Source organism: Oncorhynchus mykiss, chromosome 10 (assembly GCF_057628025.1).
Source record: "Oncorhynchus mykiss isolate SJ-2025 chromosome 10, ASM5762802v1, whole genome shotgun sequence".
Lineage (NCBI taxonomy): Eukaryota > Metazoa > Chordata > Actinopteri > Salmoniformes > Salmonidae > Oncorhynchus > Oncorhynchus mykiss.
This window is the reverse complement of record NC_143031.1, coordinates 1,774,370-1,800,303: the sequence shown is the minus strand read 5'-3', so window position 1 is coordinate 1,800,303 and position 25,934 is coordinate 1,774,370. Positions and strand designations below refer to the sequence as shown.

General features: G+C 46.0%; 1 protein-coding gene across 4 annotated transcripts in view; it reads left to right on the top strand.

Moving 5' to 3' along the window:
* Positions 1–22,794, top strand: part of slc7a1a (solute carrier family 7 member 1a) — a 103,508-nt gene extending 80,714 nt beyond the window's left edge. The window contains exons 8-12 of one of the 4 annotated variants that reach the window (XR_016484076.1): positions 5,128–5,230; positions 11,927–12,135; positions 12,710–12,861; positions 17,687–17,795; positions 18,556–19,031. Coding sequence is in view for 3 of the 4 variants with exons in the window: in XM_090188759.1 (XP_090044885.1) it covers positions 3,717–5,230; positions 11,927–12,135; positions 12,710–12,861; positions 17,687–17,795; positions 18,556–18,752 (2,181 nt within the window). In the remaining variant the exon portion in view is untranslated. Of the gene's footprint in view, positions 1–3,642; positions 5,231–11,926; positions 12,136–12,709; positions 12,862–17,686; positions 17,796–18,555 lie in introns of those variants that run through there. The other 3 variants (XM_036989484.2, XM_090188759.1, XM_036989485.2) reach the window with 3 other exon arrangements.
* The last annotated feature ends 3,140 nt before the right edge of the window (positions 22,795–25,934 follow it).

Sequence of the window (25,934 nt, the reverse complement as noted above, 5' to 3'; positions counted from 1 at the left end):
TCCTCCAGCTATCATGGCCTTATGGCCTTTCTGTCTCTCCCCCGGCTATCATGGCCTTTCTGTCTCTCCCTCAGCTATCATGGCCTTTCTGTCTCTCCCTCAGCTATCATGGCCTTTCTGTCTCTCCCTCAGCTATCATGGCCTTTCTGTCTCTCAATCAGCTATCATGGCCTTTCTGTCTCTCCCTCAGCTATCATGGCCTTTCTGTCTCTCCCCAGCTATCATGGCCTTATGGCCTTTCTGTCTCTCCTCATCTATCATGGCCTTTCTGTCTCTCCCCAGCTATCATGGCCTTTCTGTCTCTCCCTCAGCTATCATGGCCTTTCTGTCTCTCCCTCAGCTATCATGGCCTTTCTGTCTCTCCCTCAGCTATCGTGGCCTTTCTGTCTCTCAATCAGCTATCATAGCCTTTCTGTCTCTCCCTCAGCTATCATGGCCTTTCTGTCTCTCCTCCAGCTATCATGGCCTTTCTGTCTCTCCCCCAGCTATCATGGCCTTTCTGTCTCTCCCCCAGCTATCATGGCCTTTCTGTCTCTCCCTCAGCTATCATGGCCTTTCTGTCTCTCCCTCAGCTATCGTGGCCTTTCTGTCTCTCAATCAGCTATCATAGCCTTTCTGTCTCTCCCTCAGCTATCATGGCCTTTCTGTCTCTCCTCCAGCTATCATGGCCTTTCTGTCTCTCCCCCAGCTATCATGGCCTTTCTGTCTCTCCCCCAGCTATCATGGCCTTTCTGTCTCTCCCCCAGCTATCATGGCCTTATGGCCTTTCTGTCTCTCCTCCAGCTATCATGGCCTTATGGCCTTTCTGTCTCTCCCCCAGCTATCATGGCCTTATGGCCTTTCTGTCTCTCCTCCAGCTATCATGGCCTTATGGCCTTTCTGTCTCTCCCCAGCTATCATGGCCTTATGGCCTTTCTGTCTCTCCCTCAGCTATCATGGCCTTTCTGTCTCTCAATCAGCTATCATGGCCTTTCTGTCTCTCCCTCAGCTATCATGGCCTTTCTGTCTCTCCCCAGCTATCATGGCCTTATGGCCTTTCTGTCTCTCCTCATCTATCATGGCCTTTCTGTCTCTCCCCAGCTATCATGGCCTTTCTGTCTCTCCCCCAGCTATCATGGCCTTTCTGTCTCTCCCCAGCTATCATGGCCTTTCTGTCTCTCCCTCAGCTATCATGGCCTTTCTGTCTCTCCCTCAGCTATCATGGCCTTTCTGTCTCTCCCTCAGCTATCATGGCCTTTCTGTCTCTCCCTCAGCTATCGTGGCCTTTCTGTCTCTCAATCAGCTATCATAGCCTTTCTGTCTCTCCCTCAGCTATCATGGCCTTTCTGTCTCTCCTCCAGCTATCATGGCCTTTCTGTCTCTCCCCCAGCTATCATGGCCTTTCTGTCTCTCCCCCAGCTATCATGGCCTTTCTGTCTCTACCCCAGCTATCATGGCCTTATGGCCTTTCTGTCTCTCCCCAGCTATCATGGCCTTATGGCCTTTCTGTCTCTCCCCCAGCTATCATGGCCTTATGGCCTTTCTGTCTCTCCTCCAGCTATCATGGCCTTATGGCCTTTCTGTCTCTCCCCCAGCTATCATGGCCTTATGGCCTTTCTGTCTCTCCTCCAGCTATCATGGCCTTATGGCCTTTCTGTCTCTCCCCAGCTATCATGGCCTTATGGCCTTTCTGTCTCTCCCTCAGCTATCATGGCCTTTCTGTCTCTCAATCAGCTATCATGGCCTTTCTGTCTCTCCCTCAGCTATCATGGCCTTTCTGTCTCTCCCCAGCTATCATGGCCTGATGGCCTTTCTGTCTCTCCTCCAGCTATCATGGCATTTCTGTCTCTCCTCCAGCTATCATGGCCTTTCTGTCTCTCCTCCAGCTATCATGGCCTTTCTGTCTCTCCCCCAGCTATCATGTCCTTTCTGTCTCTCCCCCAGCTATCATGGCCTTTCTGTCTCTCCCCCAGCTATCATGTCCTTTCTGTCTCTCCCCCAGCTATCATGGCCTTTCTGTCTCTCCCCAGCTATCATGGCCTTATGGACTTTCTGTCTCTCTTCCAGCTATCATGGCCTCATGGCCTTTCTGTCTCTCCTCCAGCTATCATGGCCTTATGGCCTTTCTGTCTCTCCCCAGCTATCATGGCCTTTCTGTCTCTCCCCAGCTATCATGGCCTTATGGACTTTCTGTCTCTCTTCCAGCTATCATGGCCTCATGGCCTTTCTGTCTCTCCTCCAGCTATCATGGCCTTATGGCCTTTCTGTCTCTCCTTCAGCTATCATGGCCTTTCTGTCTCTCCCCCAGCTATCATGGCCTTATGGTATTCCGTCTCTCCTCCAGCTATCATGGCCTTTTTGTCTCTCCCCCAGCTATCATGGCCTTTCTGTCTCTCCCCCAGCTACCATGACCTTTCTGTCTCTCGCCCAGCTATCATGGCCTTTCTGTCTCTCCCCAGCTATCATGGCCTTATGGCCTTTCTGTCTCTCCTCCACCTATCATGGCCTTATGACCTTTCTGTCTCTCCTCCAGCTATCATGGCCTTTCTGTCTCTCCCCCAGCTATCATGGCATTATGGCCTTTCTGTCTCTCCCCAGCTATCATGGCCTTATGGCCTTTCTGTCTCTCCTCCAGCTTTCATGGCCTTTCTTTCTCTCCCCCAGCTATCGTGGCCTTTCTGTCTCTCCCCCAGCTATCATGACCTTTCTGTCTCTCCCCCAGCTATCATGGCCTTTCTGTCTCTCCCCCAGCTATCATGTCCTTTCTGTCTCTCCCCCAGCTATCATGGCCTTTCTGTCTCTCCCCAGCTATCATGGCCTTATGGCCTTTCTGTCTCTCCTCCACCTATCATGGCCTTATGACCTTTCTGTCTCTCCTCCAGCTATCATGGCCTTTCTGTCTCTCCCCCAGCTATCATGGCATTATGGCCTTTCTGTCTCTCCCCAGCTATCATGGCCTTATGGCCTTTCTGTCTCTCCTCCAGCTTTCATGGCCTTTCTGTCTCTCCCCCAGCTATCGTGGCCTTTCTGTCTCTCCCCCAGCTATCATGGCCTTCCTGTCTCTCCCCCAGCTGTCATGGCCTTTCTGTCTCTCCTCCAGCTATCATGGCCTTTCTGTCTCTCCCCCAGCTATCATGGCCTTATGGTATTCCGTCTCTCCTCCAGCTATCATGGCCTTTCTGTCTCTCCCCCAGCTATCATGGCCTTTCTGTCTCTCCCCCAGCTACCATGACCTTTCTGTCTCTCGCCCAGCTATCATGGCCTTTCTGTCTCTCCCCAGCTATCATGGCCTTATGGCCTTTCTGTCTCTCCTCCACCTATCATGGCCTTATGACCTTTCTGTCTCTCCTCCAGCTATCATGGCCTTTCTGTCTCTCCCCCAGCTATCATGGCATTATGGCCTTTCTGTCTCTCCCCAGCTATCATGGCCTTATGGCCTTTCTGTCTCTCCTCCAGCTTTCATGGCCTTTCTTTCTCTCCCCCAGCTATCGTGGCCTTTCTGTCTCTCCCCCAGCTATCATGACCTTTCTGTCTCTCCCCCAGCTATCATGGCCTTTCTGTCTCTCCCCCAGCTATCATGTCCTTTCTGTCTCTCCCCCAGCTATCATGGCCTTTCTGTCTCTCCCCAGCTATCATGGCCTTATGGCCTTTCTGTCTCTCCTCCACCTATCATGGCCTTATGACCTTTCTGTCTCTCCTCCAGCTATCATGGCCTTTCTGTCTCTCCCCCAGCTATCATGGCATTATGGCCTTTCTGTCTCTCCCCAGCTATCATGGCCTTATGGCCTTTCTGTCTCTCCTCCAGCTTTCATGGCCTTTCTGTCTCTCCCCCAGCTATCGTGGCCTTTCTGTCTCTCCCCCAGCTATCATGGCCTTCCTGTCTCTCCCCCAGCTGTCATGGCCTTTCTGTCTCTCCTCCAGCTATCATGGCCTTTCTGTCTCTCCTCCAGCTATCATGGCTTTTCTGTCTCTCCTCCAGCTATCATGGCCTTATGGCCTTTCTGTCTCTCCCAAAAGCTATCATGGCCATTCTGTCTCTCCCCCAGCTATCATGGCCTTTCTGTCTCTCCCCCAGCTATCATGGCTTTTCTGTCTCTCCTCCAGCTATCATGGCCTTATGGCCTTTCTGTCTCTCCCAAAAGCTATCATGGCCTTTCTATCTCTCCCCCAACTATCATGGCCTTCCTGTCTCTCCCCCAGCTGTCATGGCCTTTCTGTCTCTCCTCCAGCTATCATGGCCTTTCTGTCTCTCCTCCAGCTATCATGGCCTTTCTGTCTCTCCTCCAGCTATCATGGCCTTTCTGTCTCTCCCCCAGCTATCATGGCCTTATGGCCTTTCTGTCTCTCCCCAAAGCTATCATGGCCTTTCTGTCTCTCCTCCAGCTATCATGGCCTTTCTGTCTCTCCCCCAGCTATCATGGCCTTATGGCCTTTCTGTCTCTCCCCAAAGCTATCATGGCCTGTCTGTCTCTCTCCCAGCTATCATGGCCTTTCTGTCTCTCCTCCAGCTATCATGGCCTTTCTGTCTCTCCTCCAGCTATCATGGCCTTTCTGTCTCTCCCCCAGCTATCATAGCCTTTCTGTCTTTCCCCCAGCTATCATGGCCTTTCTGTCTCTCCCCCAGCTATCATGGCTTTATGGACTTTCTGTCTCTCCCCCAGCTATCATGGCCTTTCTGTCTCTCCTCCCAGCTATCATGGCCTTATGGCCTTTCTGTCTCTCCCCCAGCTATCATGGCCTTTCTGTCTCTCCTCCAGCTATCATGGCCTTATGGCCTTTCTGTCTCTCCCCCAGCTATCGTGGCCTTATGGCCTTTCTGTCTCTCCCCAAAGCTATCATGGCCTTTCTGTCTCTCCCCCAGCTATCATGGCCTTTCTGTCTCTCCCCCAGCTATCATGGCCTTTCTGTCTCTCCTCCAGCTATCATGGCCTTATGGCCTTTCTGTCTCTCCCCCAGCTATTGTGGCCTTATGGCCTTTCTGTCTCTCCCCAAAGCTATCATGGCCTTTCTGTCTCTCCCCCAGCTATCATGGCCTTATGGGCTTTCTGTCTCTCCCCAATGCTATCATGACCTTTCTGTCTCTCCCCCAGCTATCATGGCTTTTATGTCTCTCCCCCAGCTATCATGGCCTTTCTGTCTCTCCCCCAGCTATCATGGCCTTTCTGTTTGACCTGAAGGACCTGGTAGATCTGATGTCTATAGGTACTCTGCTGGCCTACACCCTGGTTGCAGCCTGCGTTCTGGTACTCAGGTTAGTATCCTGAACCCTACACCCTGTGTTCTGGTACTCAGGTTAGTATCCTGAACCCTACACACTGTGTTCTGGTACTCAGGTTAGTATCCTGAACCCTAAACCCTGTGTTCTGGTACTCAGGTTAGTATCCTGAACCCTAAACCCTGTGTTCTGGTACTCAGGTTAGAGGACAATCATATCTATCAACAGATGACGCCCATTAAAAAAGGATCATCTCCATCTGTAATGGTCTGCCTGTGTCCTCTAACCCTAAGAGATTGATCCTCGTTCTGACTGTGTCCTCTAAACCTAAGAGATTGAACGAGGATCAGACTATGTCCTCTAACCTTAAGAGTACTGGCGTGGTAATACTGATGGTCTGTTAACAGAGCAGGTTAAGAGAACTAACATAGCAGGTTAGGAGAACTAAGACATCAGGTTAGGATAACTAACACAGCAGGTTAGGAGAACTAAGACAGCAGGTTAGGAGAACTAACAAAGCAGGTTAGGAGAACTAAGCCATGTGTTTAGGATGATTAACACAGCAGGTTAGGAGAACTAACGAGGCAGGTTAGGAGAACAAACACAGCAGGTTAGGAGAACTAACACAGCAGGTTAGGAGAACTAACACAGCAGGTTAGGAGAACAAACACAGCAGGTTAGGAGAACTAACACAGCAGGTTAGGATAATTAAATTGGCAGACTAGGATAACTAATTTAGCAGTTTAGCTGAATTAATTTAGCAGGTTAGAAGGATGAGGTTTAAAGTTAGAAAAAAGGTTTGGTTTTGCTACAATGATAAAGTTAATTGTTGTCCCCAATGTCACTACTAGATAGAGCTGTAGGACTAATCCATCTAGCCAGAAACGTAAACAAACCGTCTGTGGCAACAAATCATCAGTATCATAACACCAGAACAAAGAGCTCCACCCTCTCTCTTTTACGGGCAAGTCTATGAGCCTCCCCTTCCGAAATGTGAAAGATACAAAATCACGATTTATCCAAAGCACTGCTGCTTGTTATCTCATATGCATCTCGTTGTATCATGACAGATCAACGCTACCATTTATGTTTACATAGTCTGTCCACCAGATTACCTACATAGCACAATAGGACAGTGTTTCTCAAACCTTTCCTCTGGACCCCCCCAGCGGTTCCATGTATTTAATATATTCCAGAACACACCTGATTCAACTTAACAATTAATCATCACCGCTTTATGTCTCTCTCAAATGTCAAAATGCCTTGTATACTGTTGTTTAGGATAGTTATCATTGTTTTAGTTTACTGTGGAGCCCCTAGTCGCAATCAACATGCCTCAGATACCTCCTTTGTCCCACCCCCCACACATGCGGTGACCTCACCCAGTATAACCAGCATGTCCAGAGACGCAACCTCTCTTATCATCACCCAGTGCCTGGGCTTACCTCCGCTTTACCCGCACCCCACCATACCCCTGTCTGCACATTAAGCCCTGAATCTATTCTACCACGTCCAGAAATCTGCTCCTTTTATTCTCTGTCCTCAACGCACTAGATGACCAGTCTTGACAGCCTTTAGCCATACCCTCATCCTACTCCTCCTCTGTTCCTCGGGTGATGTGGAGGTTAACCCAGGCCCTGTGTGTCCCCAGGTGCTCTCATTTGCTGAATTCTGTAACCAAAAAAGCCTTGGTTTCATGCATGAAAACATCAGAAGCCTCCTCCCTAAGTTGGTTTTACTCACTGCCTTAGCACACTCCGCCAACCCTGATGTCCTTGCCATTTCTGAATCCTGGTTTAGGAAGGCCGCCACACATTCTGAGATTTCCATACACAACTACAACATTTTCCATCAAGATAGAACTGCCAAAAGGGGAGGAGTTGCAATCTACTGCAGAGATAGCCTGCAAAGTTCTGTCATACTTTCCAGGTCTGTGCCCAAACAGTTCGAGCTGCTCATTTTACAAATGAATCTCTCTAGAAACAAGTCTTGCACTGTTGCCACCTGTTAAAGACCCCCTCAGCTCCCAGCTGTACCCTGGACACCATATGTGAATTGATTGCCCCCCATCTATCTTCAGAGTTTGTTCTGTTAGGTGACCTAAACTGGGATATGCTTAACACCCCGGCAGTCCTACAATCTAAGCTAGATGCCCTGAATCTCACACAAATTATCAAGGAACCCACCAGGTATAACCCTATATCCCTAAAGATGGGGACTCTCATAGATATTATCCTGACCAACTTGCCCTCCAAATACACCTCTGCTGTTTTCAATCAGGATTTCAGCGATCACTGCCTCATTGCCTTAATGGGTCTGCGGTCAAACAACAACCTGATCACTGTCAAACGCTCCCTAAAACACTTCTGCGAGCAGCAGGCCTTTCTAATTGACCTGTCCCAGGTATTCTGGAAGGATATTGACCTCATCCTGTCAGTAGATGATGCATTGTTGTTCTTTAAACGTAATTACCTCACCATCTTAAATAAGCATGCCCCTTTCAAAAAATGTAGAACTAAGAAAATATATAGTCATTGGTTCACTCCAGACCTGACTTCCCTTGACCAGCACAAAAACATCCTGTGGCGGACTGCACTAGCATCGAATAGTCCCGGCGATATGCAACTTTTCAGGGAAGTCAGAAACCACTACAAGCAGTCAGTCAGGAAAGCAAAGACTAGCTTTTTCAAATAGAAATGTGCATCCTTTAACTCCAAAAAGCTCTGGGACACTGTAAAGTCCATGGAGAATAAGAGCATCTCCTCCCAGTTGCCCACTGCACTGAGGCTAGGAAACACTGTCACCACCGATAAATCATCAGGTGGGTATACACGATAATCGAGAATTTAAAGAAGCATTTTTCTACAGCTGGCCATGCTTTCCTCCTGGCTACCCCAACCTCGGCCAACAGCTCCGCACCCCCCGCAGCCTCTTGCCCAAGCCTCCCCAGCTTCCCAGCTTCTCCTTCACCCAAATCCAGAGAGCAGATGTTCTGAAAGAGCTGCAAAACCTGGACCCTTACAAATCAGCCAGGCTAGACAATCTGACCCTCTCTTTCTAAAATTATCCGCCGCCATTGTTGCAACCCCTATTACCAGTCGGTTCAACCTCTATTCCATATTGTCCACGATCCCTAAACATTGGAAAGCTTCCGCGGTCATCCCCCTCTTCAAAGGGGGTGACACTCTAGACCCAAACTGTGACAGACCGATTTCCATCCTGCCCTGCCTTTCTAAAATCTTCGAAAGCCAAGTCAATAAACAGATCACTGACCATTTCGAATCCTACCTTTCCTTCTCCGCTGTGCAATCCAGTTTCCGAGCTGGTCAGGGGTGCAACTCAGCCACGCTCAAGGTACTAAATGATATCATAACCGCCATTGATAAAAGACATTACAGTGCAGCCGTCTTCATCGTCCTGGCCAAGGCTTTTTTTCACCGTATTCTTATCGGCAGACTCAACAGCCTTCGTTTCTCAAATGACTGCCTCGCCTGGTTCAGCAACTACTTCTCTGATAGAGTTCACTGTGTCAAATTGGAGGGTCTGTTGTCCTGACCTCTGGCAGTCTATGGGGGTACCACAGGGTTCAATTCTCGGGGCGACTCTTTTCTCTGTATATATCAACGACGTCGCTCTTGCTGCAGGTAATTCCCTGATCCACCTCTACGCAGACGACACCATTCTGTTTACATCTGGCCCTTCATTGGACACTGTGTTAACTAACCTCCAAACGAGCTTCGATGCCATACAACACTCCTTCCGTGGTCTCCGACTGCTCTTAAATGCTAGTAAAACCAAATGCATGCTTGTCAACCGTTCGCTGCCCACACCCGCCTGCCCGACTAGCATCACTACTCTGGACGGATCTAACTTAGAATACGTGGACAACTACAAATACCTAGGTGTCTGGCTAGACTGTAAACTCTCCTTCCAATTCATATTAAACATCTCCAATCCAAAATTAAATCTAGAATTGGCTTCCTATTTCGCAACAAGCCGCCTTCACTCACGCAGCCAAACATACCCTTGTAAAACTGACTATCCTACCGATCCTCGACTTCGGCAATGTCATTTACAAAATAGCTTCCAATACTATACTCTGCAAACTAGATACAGTCTATCACAGTGCCATCCATTTTGTTACCAAAGCCCCATATACTACCCACCCCTGCGACCTCTATGCTCTCGTTGGCTGGCCCTCACTACATATCTGTCGCCAAACCCGCTGGCTCCAGGTCATCTATAAGTCTTTGCTAGGTAAAGCTCCGCCTTATCTCAGCTCACTGGTCACCATAGCAACACCCACCTGTAGCACGCGCTCTAGCAGGTACAGTGCCTTGCGAAAGTATTCGGCCCCCTTGAACTTTGCGACCTTTTGCCTCATTTCAGGATTCAAACATAAAGATATAAAACTGTATTTTTTTGTGAAGAATCAACAACAAGTGGGACACAATCATGAAGTGGAACGACATTTATTGGATATTTCAAACTTTTTTAACAAATCAAAAACTGAAAAATTGGGCGTGCAAAATTATTCAGCCCCCTTAAGTTAATACTTTGTAGCGCCACCTTTTGCTGCGATTACAGCTGTAAGTCGCTTGGGGTATGTCTCTATCAGTTTTGCACATCGAGAGACTGACATTTTTTCCCATTCCTCCTTGCAAAACAGCTCGAGCTCAGTGAGGTTGGATGGAGAGCATTTGTGAACAGCAGTTTTCAGTTCTTTCCACAGATTCTCGATTGGATTCAGGTCTGAACTTTGACTTGGCCATTCTAACACCTGGATATGTTTATTTTTGAACCATTCCATTGTAGATTTAGCTTTATGTTTTGGATCATTGTCTTGTTGGAAGACAAATCTCCGTCCCAGTCTCAGGTCTTTTGCAGACTCCATCAGGTTTTCTTCCAGAATGGTCGTGTATTTGGCTCCATCCATCTTCCCATCAATTTTAACCATCTTCCCTGTCCCTGCTGAAGAAAGGCAGGCCCAAACCATGATGCTGCCACCACCATGGTTGACAGTGGGGATGGTGTGTTCAGCTGTGTTGCTTTTACGCCAAACATAACGTTTTGCATTGTTGCCAAAAAGTTCAATTTTGGTTTCATCTGACCAGAGCACCTTCTTCCACATGTTTGGTGTCTCTCCCAGGTGGCTTGTGGCAAACTTTAAACAACACTTTTTATGGATATCTTTAAGAAATGGCTTTCTTCTTGCCACTCTTCCATAAAGGCCAGATTTGTGCAATATACGACTGATTGTTGTCCTATGGACAGAGTCTCCCACCTCAGCTGTAGATCTCTGCAGTTCATCCAGAGTGATCATGGGCCTCTTGGCTGCATCTCTGATCAGTCTTCTCCTTGTATGAGCTGAAAGTTTAGAGGGACGGCCAGGTCTTGGTAGATTTGCAGTGGTCTGATACTCCTTCCATTTCAATATTATCGCTTGCACAGTGCTCCTTGGGATGTTTAAAGCTTGGGAAATCTTTTTGTATCCAAATCCGGCTTTAAACTTTAAACTTACAACAGTATCTCGGAACGGCCTGGTGTGTTCCTTGTTCTTCATGATGCTCTCTGCGCTTTTAACGGACCTCTGAGACTATCACAGTGCAGGTGCATTTATACGGAGACTTGATTACACACAGGTGGATTGTATTTATCATCATTAGTCATTTAGGTCAACATTGGATCATTCAGAGATCCTCACTGAACTTCTGGAGAGAGTTTGCTGCACTGAAAGTAAAGGGGCTGAATAATTTTGCACGCCCAATTTTTCAGTTTTTGATTTGTTAAAAAAGTTTGAAATATCCAATAAATGTCGTTCCACTTCATGATTGTGTCCCACTTGTTGTTGATTCTTCACAAAAAAATACAGTTTTATATCTTTATGTTTGAAGCCTGAAATGTGGCAAAAGGTCGCAAAGTTCAAGGGGGCCGAATACTTTCGCAAGGCACTGTATATTTCAAAGCCAACTTGTCCTTTGGCCCCCTTTCCTTCCAGTTCTCTGCTGCCAATGACTGGAAAAAAATGCAAAAATTGCTGAAGCTGGAGACTTTTATTTCCCTCACTACCTTTTAACATCATCTATCTGAGCAGCTAACCGATCGCTGCAGCTGTACATAGCCCATCTGCAAATAGCGCACCCATTCTACCTCATCCCCATATTGTTTTATTTGACTTTTCTGCTCCTTTGCACACTAGTATTTCTACTTGCACATCATCATCTGCTCATCTATCACTCCAGTGTTAATTTGATAAATTGTAATTACTTCGCTACTATGGTCTATTTATTGCCTAACTCCTCACGCCATTCACACACACTGTATATAGACTTATTTTTTTTCTATTGTGCTATTGATTGTACGGTTGTTTATTCCATGTGTAACTCTGTGTTGTTGTTTGTGTCGCACTATGCTTTATCTTGGTCAGGTAGCAGTTGTAAATGGGAACTTGTTCTCAACTGGCCTACCTGGTTAAATAAAGGTGTTCTCAACTGGCCTACCTGGTTAAATAAAGGTGTTCTCAACTGGCCTACCTGGTTAAATAAAGGTGTTCTCAACTAGCCTACCTGGTTAAATAAAGGTGTTCTCAACTAGCCTACCTGGTTAAAAAATCATGAAACATCTGGGAGTCCGCAAGGAGGAGGGTTGAGAAACACTGCAATAGGGAAATAGCAGGTTAGGAGAACTAACACAGTAGGTTAGGAGACACAGTAAACCTCCTCTCTGTTCCAGGTACCAACCAGAGCATCCCAGCTCCTTGGCCTATCAGATGGCCAGTACCGTGGAGGAGATGGAGCTAAATGATGGTATCTCCGCCCCCAGTATGGGCATCCTGCCTGGTGTGAAGGAGCACTTCAGCCTGAAGACTGTCCTGTTCCCTGACAACACTGAACCCTCAGCCCTGTCCGGCTGCACTGTCAACATCACTGTCAGCCTCATGGGTAAAGGGGGGTACAGGAAGACTACAGATAAGCTACACACACACACACACACACACACACACACACACACACACACACACACACACACACACACACACACACACACACACCTCCCCTCCCATCCTTCTCCGTCATCTCCTCCCTTCTCATCCCTTTCTATCTCTCCTCTGTCATCTATTGCCTGCCCTCCCCTCCCCTCTCCTCCATTGCCTGCCCTCCTCTCCTCCCTCCTCCTCCCTCTCCTCCTCTCCTCCCCTCTTCCACCTCCTCTCCTCCCTCCCTCCCTCTCCTCCCGCCTCCCTGCAGTGTGGAACATTGTAGCTCTGACCGTCATCTTCATGGTGTGTGTTTTCCTCCTCTCCTCCCTCTCTTCCCCTCTTCCTCTCCTCCCCCTCCTCCTCCTCCTCCTCCCCCTATAGGCCTTCTGATCCTGGTGTTCAGTATACTAGCAGTACAGGGTGGATTTGCAGTGTGGAACATCGTAGCTCTGACCGTCATCTTCATGGTGTGTCTTTTCCTCCTCTCCTCCCTCTCTTCCCCTCTTCCTCTCCTCCTCCTCCTCCTCCCCATATAGGCCTTCTGATCCTGGTGTTCAGTATACTAGCAGTACAGGGTGGATTTGCAGTGTGGAACATCGTAGCTCTGACCGTCATCTTCATGGTGTGTGTTCTCCTCACCTTTATAATCTGGAGACAACCAGAGAGCAAGACCAAGCTGTCCTTTAAGGTGGGTATACAATACCTAACCCCACCAAGACCCCAACACCAAGACCCCAACACCCTAACACCAAGACCCTAACACCAAGACCCCAACACCAAGACCCCAACACCAAGACCCCAACACCCTAACACCAAGACCCCAACACCCTAACACCAAGACCCTAACACCAAGACCCCAACACCAAGACCCCAACACCAAGACCCCAACACCCTAACACCAAGACCCTAACACCAAGACCCCAACACCAAGACCCCAACACCAAGACCCTAACACCAACACCCCAACATCAAGACCCCGACACCAAGACCCCAACACCCTAACACCAAGACCCTAACACGAAGACCCCAACACCAAGACCCCAACACCCTAACACCAAGACCCTAACACCAAGACCCTAACACCAAGACCCCAACACCCTAACACCAAGACCCTAACACCAAGACCCCAACACCAAGACCCCTACACCCTAACACCAAGACCCCAACACCAAGACCCCAACACCAAGACCCCAATACCCTAACACCAAGACCCCAACACCAAGACCCCAACACCAAGACCCTAACACCAAGACCCCAACACCAAGACCCCAACACCAAGACCCCAACACCAATACCCCAACACCAAGACCCTAACACCAAGACCCCAACACCAAGACCAATCCACCCCATACTAAAACCTCTCACCTCAACAAGATAAAGCACATTGGACCAAATAACCTCCTAGCTGTTAACTTTCTGCCAATCTAGCCTGCTTTGAAGGATCCTGCCCATTCCACAAACTCCCAATCACCCTCTTGACACGCCCCCTCTTATCACTCATTGTGATAATCACCTCTCCTGAAATCACTGTGATAATCACCTCTCCTGAACTCACTGTGATAATCACAGACATAAGTTGGCAGATCTGCTATACTGACTTCAGACTGTAAAGCAAAACGTAGAACACCATCGTGTTTGTTAGAGTCTCATCTTTCCATAGATAGGTCATAATAGTTTATAGGCCTAACCATTCGGATGCTATGAACGATTTTGTGAGAATAGCTATTTTTGGGATGTCTCATGGTCTGACAAACACCTCCAACACCCCATCTACATGTCTCATGGTCTGACAAACACCTCCATCACCCCATCTTCATGTCTCATGGTCTGACAAACACCTCCAACACCCCATCTACATGTCTCATGGTCTGACAAACACCTCCATCACCCCATCTTCATGTCTCATGGTCTGACAAACACCTCCATCACCCCATCTTCATGTCTCATGGTATGACAAACACCTCCAACACCCCATCTACATGTCTCATGGTCTGACAAACACCTCCATCACCCCATCTTCATGCGGAAGTGTGACATTATTGGATGCGATGGATTGAGACGCATCCAAACTATCTCCAGAGAAGGTTTATTGTCGGCATTTATAAAGTCGTAGTGTACCCTTACGGAAAAACAAACACGTTGTAGCCGAGGTATCTTCAAGGGGGGTGGCAGGGTAGCCTAGTGGTTAGAGCGTTGGACTAGTAACCGGAAGGTTGCAAGTTTAAATCCCCGAGCTGACAAGGTACCAAATCTGTCGTTCTGCCCCTGAACAGGCAGTTAACCCACTGTCCCTAGGCCGTCATTGAAAATAAGAATTTGTTCTTAACTGACTTGCCTAGATAAATAAAGGTTTAAAAAAAAAATGTAAAGGGTGTGACTGCGGTAGATATACATTCATTGCCCGACCCTAGCGTTCCAACATAGGTAATTGGACCATTAATCTGAATTGAGTAAATTAATGATTTTTTTCTTAACGGAAAACCAAATTGTCTATTTGACTTGTTGTCTGCTTGTTTTAGTCAACTACAAAACTACATTTAAGAAAAGTACAACATATCTAAATATTTTTTTTCAACACTGCCTGCTTCTGAGTGTTCTCACTACATAGAAAAACATAATATTGTAAGGTTTCCCTCATGCGGGCGGCAGGTAGCCTAGTGGTTAGAGACAGGTAGTTTAGTGGTTAGAGGTAGGTAGGCTAGTGGTTAGAGACAGGTAGTCTAGTGGTTAGAGCAGGTAGCCTAGTGGTTAGAGACAGGTAGTCTAGTGGTTAGAGGTAGGTAGTCTAGTGGTTAGAGGTAGGTAGTCTAGTGGTTAGAGGTAGGTAGTCTAGTGGTTAGAGGTAGGTAGTCTAGTGGTTAGAGGTAGGTAGTCTAGTGGTTAGAGACAGGTAGTCTAGTGGTTAGAGCAGGTAGCCTAGTGGTTAGAGACAGGTAGTCTAGTGGTTAGAGGTAGGTAGTCTAGTGGTTAGAGGTAGGTAGTCTAGTGGTTAGAGGTAGGTAGCCTAGTGGTTAGAGTAGGTAGCCTAGTGGTTAGAGACAGGTAGTCTAGTGGTTAGAGGTAGGTAGTCTAGTGGTTAGAGGTAGGTAGCCTAATGGTTAGAGACAGGTAGCCTAGTGGTTAGAGTAGGTAGCCTAGTGGTTAGAGCATGTAGCCTAGTGGTTAGAGTGTTGGACTAGTATTCAAAAGGTTGCAAGATCTAATCCCCGAGCTGACAAGGTAAAAATCTGTTGTTCTGCCCCTGAACAAGGCAGTTAATCCACTGTTCCTAGACCAGTTAATCCACTGTTCCTAGACCAGTTAACCCACTGTTCCTAGACCAGTTAACCCACTGTTCCTAGACCAGTTAACCCACTGTTCCTAGACCGTCATTATAAATAAGACTTGCCTAGTTAAATGAAGGTTAAATAAAATGCCCCTTGTGATGTCCTAGCAGCCATGTGAATGAGTGCCAGCTAGCTAACGACCGGAGCATTAAGCTAGCCAAGACCAACAACACAAACAAACAGACTATATACAGTGGGGAGAACAAGTATTTGATATACTGCTGATTTTGCAGGTTTTCCTACTTACAAAGCATGTAGACGTCTGTAATTTTAATTATCAGAGGTACACTTCCACTGTGAGAGACGGAATCTAAAACTCAAATCCAGAAAATCACATTGTATGATTTTTAAGTAATTAATTTGCATTTTATTGACATAAGTATTTGACATAAGTATTTGATCACCTACCAACCAGTAAAAATTCCGGCTCTCACAGACCTGTTCGTTTTTCTTTAAGAAGCCCTCCTGTTCTCCACTCATTACCTGTATTAACTGCACCTGTTTGAACTCGTTACCTGTATAAAAGACACCTGTCCACACACTCAATCAAACAGACTCCAACCTCTCCACAATGGCCAAGACCAGAGAGCTGTGTAAGGACATCAGAGACAAAATTGTAGACCTGCACAAGGCTGGGATGGGCTACAGGACAATAGGCAAGCAGCTTGGTAAGAAGGCAACAACTGTAGGCGCAATTATTAGAAAATGGAAGAAGTTCAAGATGACGGTCAATCACCCTCGGTCTGGGGCTCCATGCAAGATCTCACCTCGTGGGGCATCAATGATCATGAGGAAGGTGAGGGATCAGCCCAGAACTACACGTCAGGACCACATTCTCAAAGAAAACCATTAGTAAAACACTATGCCGTCATGGATTAAAATCCTGCAGCGCACGCAAGGTCCCCCTGCTCAAGCCAGCGCATGTCCAGGCACGTCTGAAGTTTGTCAATGACCATCTGGATGATCCAGAGGAGGAATGGGACAAGGTCATATGGTCTGATGAGACAAAAATAGAGCTTTTTGGTCTAAACTTCACTCGCCGTATTTGGAGGAAGAAGAAGGATGAGTACAACCCCAAGAACACCATCCCAACTGTGAAGCATGGAGGTGGAAACATTCTTTGGGGATGCTTTTCTGCAAAGGGGACAGGATGACTGCACCGTATTGAGGGGAGGATGAAGGGGGCCATGTATAGCGAGCTCTTGGCCAACAACCTCCTTCCTTCAGTAAGAGCATTGAAGATGGGTTGTGGCTGGGTCTTCCAGCATGACAACAACCCGAAACACACAGCCAGGGCAACTAAGGAGTGGCTCCGTAAGAAGCATCTCAAGGTCCTGGAGTGGCCTGGCCAGTCTCCAGACCTGAACCCAATAGAAAATCTTTGGAGGGAGCTGAAAGTCTGTATTGCCCAGCGACAGTCCCAAAACCTGAAGGATCTGGAGAAGGTCTGTATGGAGGAGTGGGCCAAAATCCCTGCTGCAGTGTGTGCAAACCTGGTCAAGAACTACAAGAAACGTATGATCTCTGTAATTACAAACAAAGGTTTCTCTACCAAATATTATGTTCTGCTTTTCTGATGTATCAAATACTTATGTCATGCAATAAAATGCAAATTAATTACTTAAAAATCATATAATGTGATTTTCTATAATTTTGTTTTAGATTCCGTCTCTCACAGTTGAAGTGTACCTATGATAAAAATTACAGACCTCTACATGCTTTGTAAGTAGGAAAAGCTGCAATATCGGCAGTGTATCAAATACTTGTTCTCCCCACTGTAGCTACAAATAGTGAGTGGAGTTACTAACAGCCTATATTAAACAAGTTAAATGTCTCTGATTAAATGTTTTCCACACACATACCTTCGTGTGTCTTGCTTGGACCGTCTCCCACACCGAATAGACTCTTCTCACAGGCTCTATATATCCCTACGTGGGATTAGGTAGGGATATTTTACCTTGTTTGACCTGAACAACACAATATATTTTTGGCATGTTTTGTTATTTCTGTATGACAGAAAATCGACGACAAAGTAGGCTCTTTTACACAATATTTGTTTTCTCCAATTTGTGGGCTTGGTTGAGGAGAATTTCTTATTTTAAGGTGAATATCGACTCGGATGACGCCTTTTGTTTCTGACGCACTGACCTCTGCATAATCTTTGTATTTTACCTCCGACCCCTTAAGGTGCCCCTGTTGCCGTTCATCCCAGTGGTCAGCATGTTTGTCAACGTCTACCTAATGATGCAACTGGACAGAGGCACGTGGATACGCTTCGCTGTCTGGATGGCTATAGGTAAGAAACTATTTTCTATAACAATGTCATCTCTATAGAGATATCCTCTTCCAAGACATTATCAGAATATTATCAACTCCTCTATAGAGATATACCGCTGCTGGCTTGGCTCTGAAGCTAAGCAGGGTTGGTCCTGGTCAGTCCCTGGATGGGAGACCAGATGCTGCTGGCTTGGCTCTGAAGCTAAGCAGGGTTGGTCCTGGTCAGTCCCTGGATGGGAGACCAGATGCTGCTGGCTTGGCTCTGAAGCTAAGCAGGGTTGGTCCTGGTCAGTCCCTGGATGGGAGAACAGATGCTGCTGGCTTGGCTCTGAAACTAAGCAGGGTTGGTCCTGGTCAGTCCCTGGATGGGAGACCAGATGCTTCTGGCTTGGCTCTGAAGCTAAGCAGGGTTTGTCCTGGTCAGTCCCTGGATGGGAGACCAGATGCTGCTGGCTTGGCTCTGAAGCTAAGCAGGGTTGGTCCTGGTCAGTCCCTGGATGGGAGACCAGATGCTGCTGGCTTGGCTCTGAAGCTAAGCAGGGTTGGTCCTGGTCAGTCCCTGGATGGGAGACCAGATGCTGCTGGCTTGGCTCTGAAGCTAAGCAGGGTTGGTCCTGGTCAGTCCCTGGATGGGAGACCAGATGCTGCTGGAAGTGGTTTTGGAGACACTCTGTCCTCTGGTCTAAAAACATATCCCAATGCCCCAGGGTTAAATCAAAAATAAAATAAACATATCCTCTTCCAAGACATTCCATTATTAACCCCTCTGTTTATTGCAGGGTTTGTGATCTACTTTGGCTACGGGATCCACCACAGTGCTGAGGCGGCTCTGGACCGCTCCTGTCCTGGGTCTGATGTAGAGCTGAACGGCTACATAGCCAGCCACTCACACAACATGGAGCCCATGTCTCCTGAGAAAGAGGCGTTTCTACATAATGGTCTGGAGGCCCGGGGAGAGGAGGACCGAGACCTGTAGAGTGCTAGGACCCAGCTGACAACTGCCACAGCCTGCCCTGACCACCCTACATACCACACCTTATCACGCCCCTTTGGAACTTTTGTCTGTCTGGAACCTTTATCAAACAGGATAGAACCCTCTTGGAATGAACCGTCTCATTTTGGGATGTACCATGCCGTTTTTTAACAGAGTCCTGGATTTAGACTTTAGTCTAACATCTCACTGTGGCGTATGCACATGTAGCTTCTCGCAGGTGTTTCTGGGTAGGGGAAATACAATTCTAATGCAGAAAATAAAGGAGTAGAGAAAAATAAGGAAGAGAGGATAGACTGCTGTTTGCTCCTGAGGGCGTATTGTGAGCTCACAGGGGGTTTCCTACTACAGACAGGAGAACCATATCAACCCAGGGAAACCTAGAGAAACTGAGCCGACATCTTGGATCTTGTCCTCCTTCATTTTAGGGAGAGTGTGGGTTGATGTGGGGTAGTGTAGTGTTGCTGTTGAGGACTGGGTTTGATTGGACCCACTGGTTGAATCAACGTTGTTTCCAACGTTTTGTTACTAATATACTCTACCTTTAGATCTGCTAAAACCATGGATGAGCTATATATGTGTGTTTCCTCTGAAACAGTGTATTTTCTAGTCTCAACTGTTACCATCTCCCCTAGCAGGATATAGGCTACCTTGTAAACTTCCGTTATCTCCCCTGTGATGTAGTGGTTGTGGCTCACCACTAGAGATCGCTGTGTATCACACAACGTCAGTAGACCTTTCAAATCAAATGAAATAAAATTGTATTCATCACCTGCGCCGAATACATAAGGCGTAGACTTTACCGTGAAATGATTACTTACAAGCCCTTAACCAACAATGCAGTTCAAGAAAGAGTTCAGGAAATATTTACAAAATATACTTAACGTGAAAAAATTAAATATCAAAAAGTAACACAAGAAAATAACAAAACATTAATGAGGCAGGTAATACTGAGTCAATTTGGGTGGGGGTACCGGTACCGAGTCAATGTGCAGAGGGCACAGGTTTCTCAAAGTAATTTGTAAAGTGGCTATGCATAGATAGGTAACAGCGAACAGTAGCAGTGTGAAAACAAAGCGGGTGTCAATGTTAACGGTCCGGTGGCCATTTGACTAGAGTCTTCTACAATGTTTGGGGCCTTCCTCTGACAACACCTAGTATATAGGTCCTGGATGTCAGGAAGCTCTCGAGTGGCGCAGCCATCTAAGGCACTGCATCTCAATGCTAGAGATGTCACTACAGACACTGGTTCAATTCCAGGCTGTATCACAACCGGTCGTGATTGGGAGTCCCATAGGATTGCGCACAATTGGCCCAGCGTCATCCGGGTTAGGGTTTGGCTGGGGTAGGCCATCATTGTAATTAAGAATTTGTTCTTAACTGACTTGCCTAGTTAAATACTTTTTTTTTTTAAGCTTGGCCCCAGTGATATACTGGGCCGTACACACTACCCTCTGTAGCGCCTTTCGGTCGGATACCGAGCAGTTTCCATACCAGGCGGTGATGCAACCAGTGCTCTCGATGGTGCGGCTGTATAACTTTTTGAGGATCTGGGGAACCATTCAGTCTCCTGAGTAAATATGGTCACCAAGGAACTTGAATCTCTCTACCTCTCATCCACTTCAGCCCAGTCGATGTTAATGGAGGCCTGTTCAGCCCTCCTTTTCCTATAGTCCACGATCAGATCCTTCATCGTTCTCACATTGAGGGAGAGGTTGTTGTCCTGGCACCACACTGCCAGCTCTCTGACCTCCTCCCTATAGGCTGTTTCATCATTGTCGGTGATCAGGCCTACCACTGTTGTATCGTCAGCAAACTCAATAATGATGTAGCTTACTTTTGTCCAGGTAGGAAAGGGCAGTGTGGAGTACGATTGAGATTGTGTCATCTGTGGATCTGTTGGGGTGGTATGCATATTGGGTCGGTCTAGTGCTTCCGGCATGATGATGTTGATGTGAGCCATGACCAGCCTTTCAAAGACCTTCATGGCTACAGACGTGAGTGCTACAGGGCGGTAATAATTTAGGCAGGTTACCTTCGCTCTTCTTGGGCACAGGGACTATGTTGGTCTGCTTGAAACATGTAGGTATTACAGACTTGGTCAGAGAGAGGTTGAAAATGTCAGTCAAGACACTTGCCAGTTGGTCGGTGCATGCTTTGAGTACACGTCCATGTAATCTGTCTGGCCCCGCGGCCTCGAGTCTTCTTGGGTATGACGCTACAAGCTCGTCGCAACTGTATTTGGGTTGTTTCTCCAATTCTTGTCTGCAGATCCTCTCAAGCTCTGTCAGGTTGGATGGGGAGCGTCGCTGCACAGCTATTTTCAGATCTCTCCATATATGTTAGAGCGGGTTCAAGTCCGGGCTCTGGCCGGGCCACTCAATGACATTCAGAGACTTGTCCCGAAGCCACTCCTGCATTGTCTTGGCTGTGTGCTTAGGGTTGTTGTCCTGTTGGAAGGTGAACCTTCGTCCCAGTCTGAGGTCCTGAGCACTCTGGAGCAGGTTTACATCAAGGATCTCTTTGTACTTTGCTCAGTTCCTTCTTTCCCTTGATCCTGACTAGTCTCCCAGACCCTGCCGCTGAAAAAACATCCCCAGAGGATGATGCTGCCACCACCATGATTCACCATAGGCCAAATAGTTCAACCTGGGTTTCATCAGACTCTCATGGTCTGAGAGTCTTTAGGTGCCTTTTGAAAGCAAGCTGAAAGAAAGCTGTCATGGGCCTTTTACGTAACAAAATGTGGAAAAAGTAATGGGCCCTGAATACTTTGCAAAAGTTTGTTGGATACCCCTTCAAATGAGTGGATTCAGCTATTTCAGGCACACTCATTGCTGAGAGGTGTTTAAAATTGAGCACACAGCCATGCAATGTCCTTAGACAAACAATATCAGTACAATGGCCTTACTGAAGAGCTCACTTGCCTTCAATGTGTCACTGCCATAGGATGCCACCTTTCCAATAAGTCAGTTCATCAAATTTCCTCCCTGGTAGAGCTGCCCCGGTCAACTGTAAGTGCTGTTATTGTGAAGTGGAAACGTCTAAGAGCAACAGCTTCTCAGCCATTAAAATAGTATGTCTTAGTTGCAACAATCACTACTGAGTTCCAAACTGCCTCTGGAAGCAACGTCAGCACAAGAACTGTTTATCGGGCGCTTCATAATATGGGTCTCCATGGCCGAGCAGCCGCACACAAGCCTAAGTTCGCCGCCATTGGACTCTGGAGCAGTGGAAAAGTGTTCTCTGAAATGACAAATCACGCAGACAAATCTGGGTTTGGTGGATGCCATGAGATTGATACCTGCCTGAAAGCATAGTGCCAACTGTAAAGTTTGGTGAAGGAGGAATAATGGTCTGGGGTTGTTTTTCATGGTTCGGGCTAGGCCCTTTTGTTCCAGTGAAGGGAAAACTTAACGATGCAGCATTGAATGACATTCTAGATGATTCTGTGCTTCCAACTTTGTGGCAACAGTTTGGGGAAGGCCCTTTCCTGTTTCAGCATGACAATGCGAGATCCAGTTAGAGCAGACAAACTCCAAGTCAATGGCTGTGATTTTGGAAGTTCGACGAACAGATGTCCACATACTTAAGTCAATGTGTTATTAATTTAGATATAGGGAATGGATAAATGTTTTAAATACTATGTTTTCTAGAGGCGAGAATATCAATAGCAGAGATACTTTATATACCTGTATACCTGTTGTAATATGCTCAATACATTTTCTGCATGTAACATATTGTACATATTTCTTGCAGTAAATTATTTGTAAATTACCAAAAATGTGCTTTTAAATGTTTTTTTGCCAAAGTGCATGGGTTTGTGTGTCCGATCCTGCTACACTGAATGTTTTCAATGTTTTTTTTGCCAAAGTGCATGGGTTTGTGTGTCTGAATGTTTTGGGCGTAGAGCTAATGTATTTGACATACCATAAAACTTTAAACGCTGTCTCAGAAAGCTGACTGTCCCTTTTAATAGCCGGGCAAAGACACACATTTCAGCAAATAAACACCTGTTTCAAATAAATTAATTGTTTACGATGTTATCATTAATTACCATTAATTATTTACAAGGTTTAAAGTTTGTTTTGTTACATAAAATAATTCAGTAATGACTCGAAAAAATGACGTCAATCATCCGTTTTATCGCCAGTAAGAAACTGCCGTCGACTGATAACAGCTGAGAACCGACAGCATAAAAAGTCAACTTTAGGAGCACAAGCACCCAGAAATCGGCCGAAAATGCACAGTCAAAGAGGTTAAATATTTCCCTTGACAGAATAGTCAATGTCACTTTTTCATTGAGGCATATTAAGAGAAAATTAATTTGACACAGTGTGAAAATGATAACAATAAATGTTTTAAAAATGCAGGAAGTGAATGCTGGAATTAAACAATTAACTTAATAAGAGGTAACATTAAGAAAAAAGAAGCTCAAATAGAAGCCTGTCTTTAATAAGCAGCTGTTGTGTTCAGTTATGTAAGCAAAAAAAAAACGCCTCTGGATATTAAAGTTTTACAATATGTTAACTTAGGGCTCGATTCAATCAGATCCGCTTCAGCTGAAATCCACAAAGTTGATGTTTCGATGGTTTGTCACTGGTGTAGAGAGGAGTAGTAGGCAGGAGGCATTCGCAGGTTTAGAGCTACAGAATTTATTTAAACACCATTGAACAAAGCTGGACGAAACCCAAACGCTGTTGTTCTAAAAAAATGTATCTTCATAAACAAAAAAGCACAGGGCGAACCCAAAATATTAAGGAAATAGTAAGAGAGATTCCTCTCAGGAAAACAAGCAACATTTACAATGACCGACAAAGACAAATGACAGAGGGAGTACGTATACAGTGATAGAGTGGGGATTGGAACCAGGTGTGTAATGATGACGAGACAAGTTCGGGATTGATGACTGAAGGGTGCTTGCCAGCAACAGGTTGGGCAGCAGCTAGAAGGCTGGCGACGCCGAACACCTGAGCTGGACGCGAGGGGGAGCCAAAGAGAAGGCTGTTGTAACAATTGTGCCAGAGGTGGATCTGTGTTAGAGCTGTCAAATCCACAACAGCTCCTGGTATTAGAACTAAAGCAGACGTTGACATTGGTCGAATTAAAGTTGCACTTAGCCATCCCGGATCCGGGATCGTGAATACAGACTCAAGCTCATTGCCATAACGCAACGTTAACTATTCATGAAAATCGCAAATGAAATGAAATAAATATGCTAGCTCTCAAGCTTAGCCTTTTGTTAACAACACTGTCATCTCAGATTTTCAAAATATGCTTCTCAACCATAGGAAAACAAGAATTTATGTAACAGTAGCTAGCTAGCGTAGCATTTCGCATTAGAATTAGCATTAGCATTCAGAAGGCAACATTTTTACAAAAACCAGAAAAGCATTCAAATAAAATAATTTACCTTTGAAGAACTTCAGATGTTTTCAATGAGGAGACTCTGTTAGATAGCAAATGTTCAGTTTTTCCTGAAAGATAATTTGTTTAGGAGAAATCGCTCCGTTAGGCTACCAAAAAAAAACGAAAATCCAGTCATCAAAACGCCGAACTTTTTTCCAAATTAACTCCATAATATCGACTGAAACATGGCAAACGTTGTTTAGAACCAATCCTCAAGGTGTTTTTCACATATCTCTTCGATGATATATCGTTCGTGGAAGTGTGCTTTCTGTCCTGAATCCCAGGAGAAAATGACCGCAACTGAAGATTACGCACCAATTTAGACAACGGACAACGGGCGGACCCCTGGAAAATGTAGTCTCTTATGGCCAATCTTCCAATAATATGCCTACAAATACGTCACAATGCTGCAGACATCTTGAAGAAACGACAGAAAGCGCAGGCTCGTTCCTGGTGCATTCACAGCCATATAAGGAGACATTGGAAAACAGAGCTTCAGAAATTATGCTCATTTCCTGTTTGAAGTTTCATCTTGGTTTCACCTGTAGCATGAGTTCTGTGGCACTCACAGATAAAATCTTTGCAGTTTTGGAAACGTTAGACTGTTTTCTTTCCAAAGCTGTCAATTACATGCATAGTCGAGCATCTTTTCGTGACAAAATATTGCGCTTAAAACGGGCATGTTTTTTTATCCAATAATGAAATAGCGCCCCCATAGACTCAACAGGTTAAGAGAAATGCAATCTCCACCTCCATTGGGATGATAGATGGAATCTACTCCTCCATTAGGATGATAAATGTAATCTACTCCTCCTTTAGGATTACAGATGTAATCTCCAGGATGACAGATGTAATCTACAGGATGACAGATGAAATCTACAGGATGACAGATGTAATCTACAGGATGACAGATGTAATCTACTCCTCCATTAGGATGATAGATGTAATCTACTCCTCCATTAGGATGACAGATGTAATCTCCAGGATGACAGATGAAATCTACAGGATGACAGATGTAATCTACAGGATGACAGATGTAATCTACAGGATGACAGATGTAATCTACTCCTCCATTAGGATGATAGATGTAATCTACAGGATGATAGATGTGACCTACTCCTCCATTAGGATGATAGATGTAATCTACAGGATGATAGATGTAACCTACTCCTCCATTAGGATGATAGATGTAATCTACAGGATGATAGATGTAATCTACTCCTCCATTTGGATGATAGATGTGATCTACTCCTCCATTAGGATGATAGATGTGATCTACTCCTCCATTAGGAGGATGTAGATGTAATCTACAGGATGCTAGATGTAATCTACTCCTCCATTAGGATGATAGATGTAATCTACTCCTCCATTAGGATGACAGATGTAATCTACAGGATGATAGATGTAATCTACTCCTCCATTAGGATGATAGATGTAATCTACTCCTCCATTAGGATGATAGATGTAATCTACAGGATGATAGATGTAATCTACTCCTCCATTAGGATGATAGATGTAATCTACAGGATGATAGATGTAATCTACTCCTCCATTAGGATGATAGATGTAATCTACTCCTCCATTAGGATGATAGATGTAATCTACTCCTCCATTAGGATGATATATGTAATCTACAGGATTACATTACATGACAGCTTCATTCTGACAGGGAGAGGAACACACCTGAGACAACAGCTCCATTCTTATAGGGGGAGTAAAACCCCTGAGGCAACAGCTCCATTCTGACAGGGAGAGGAA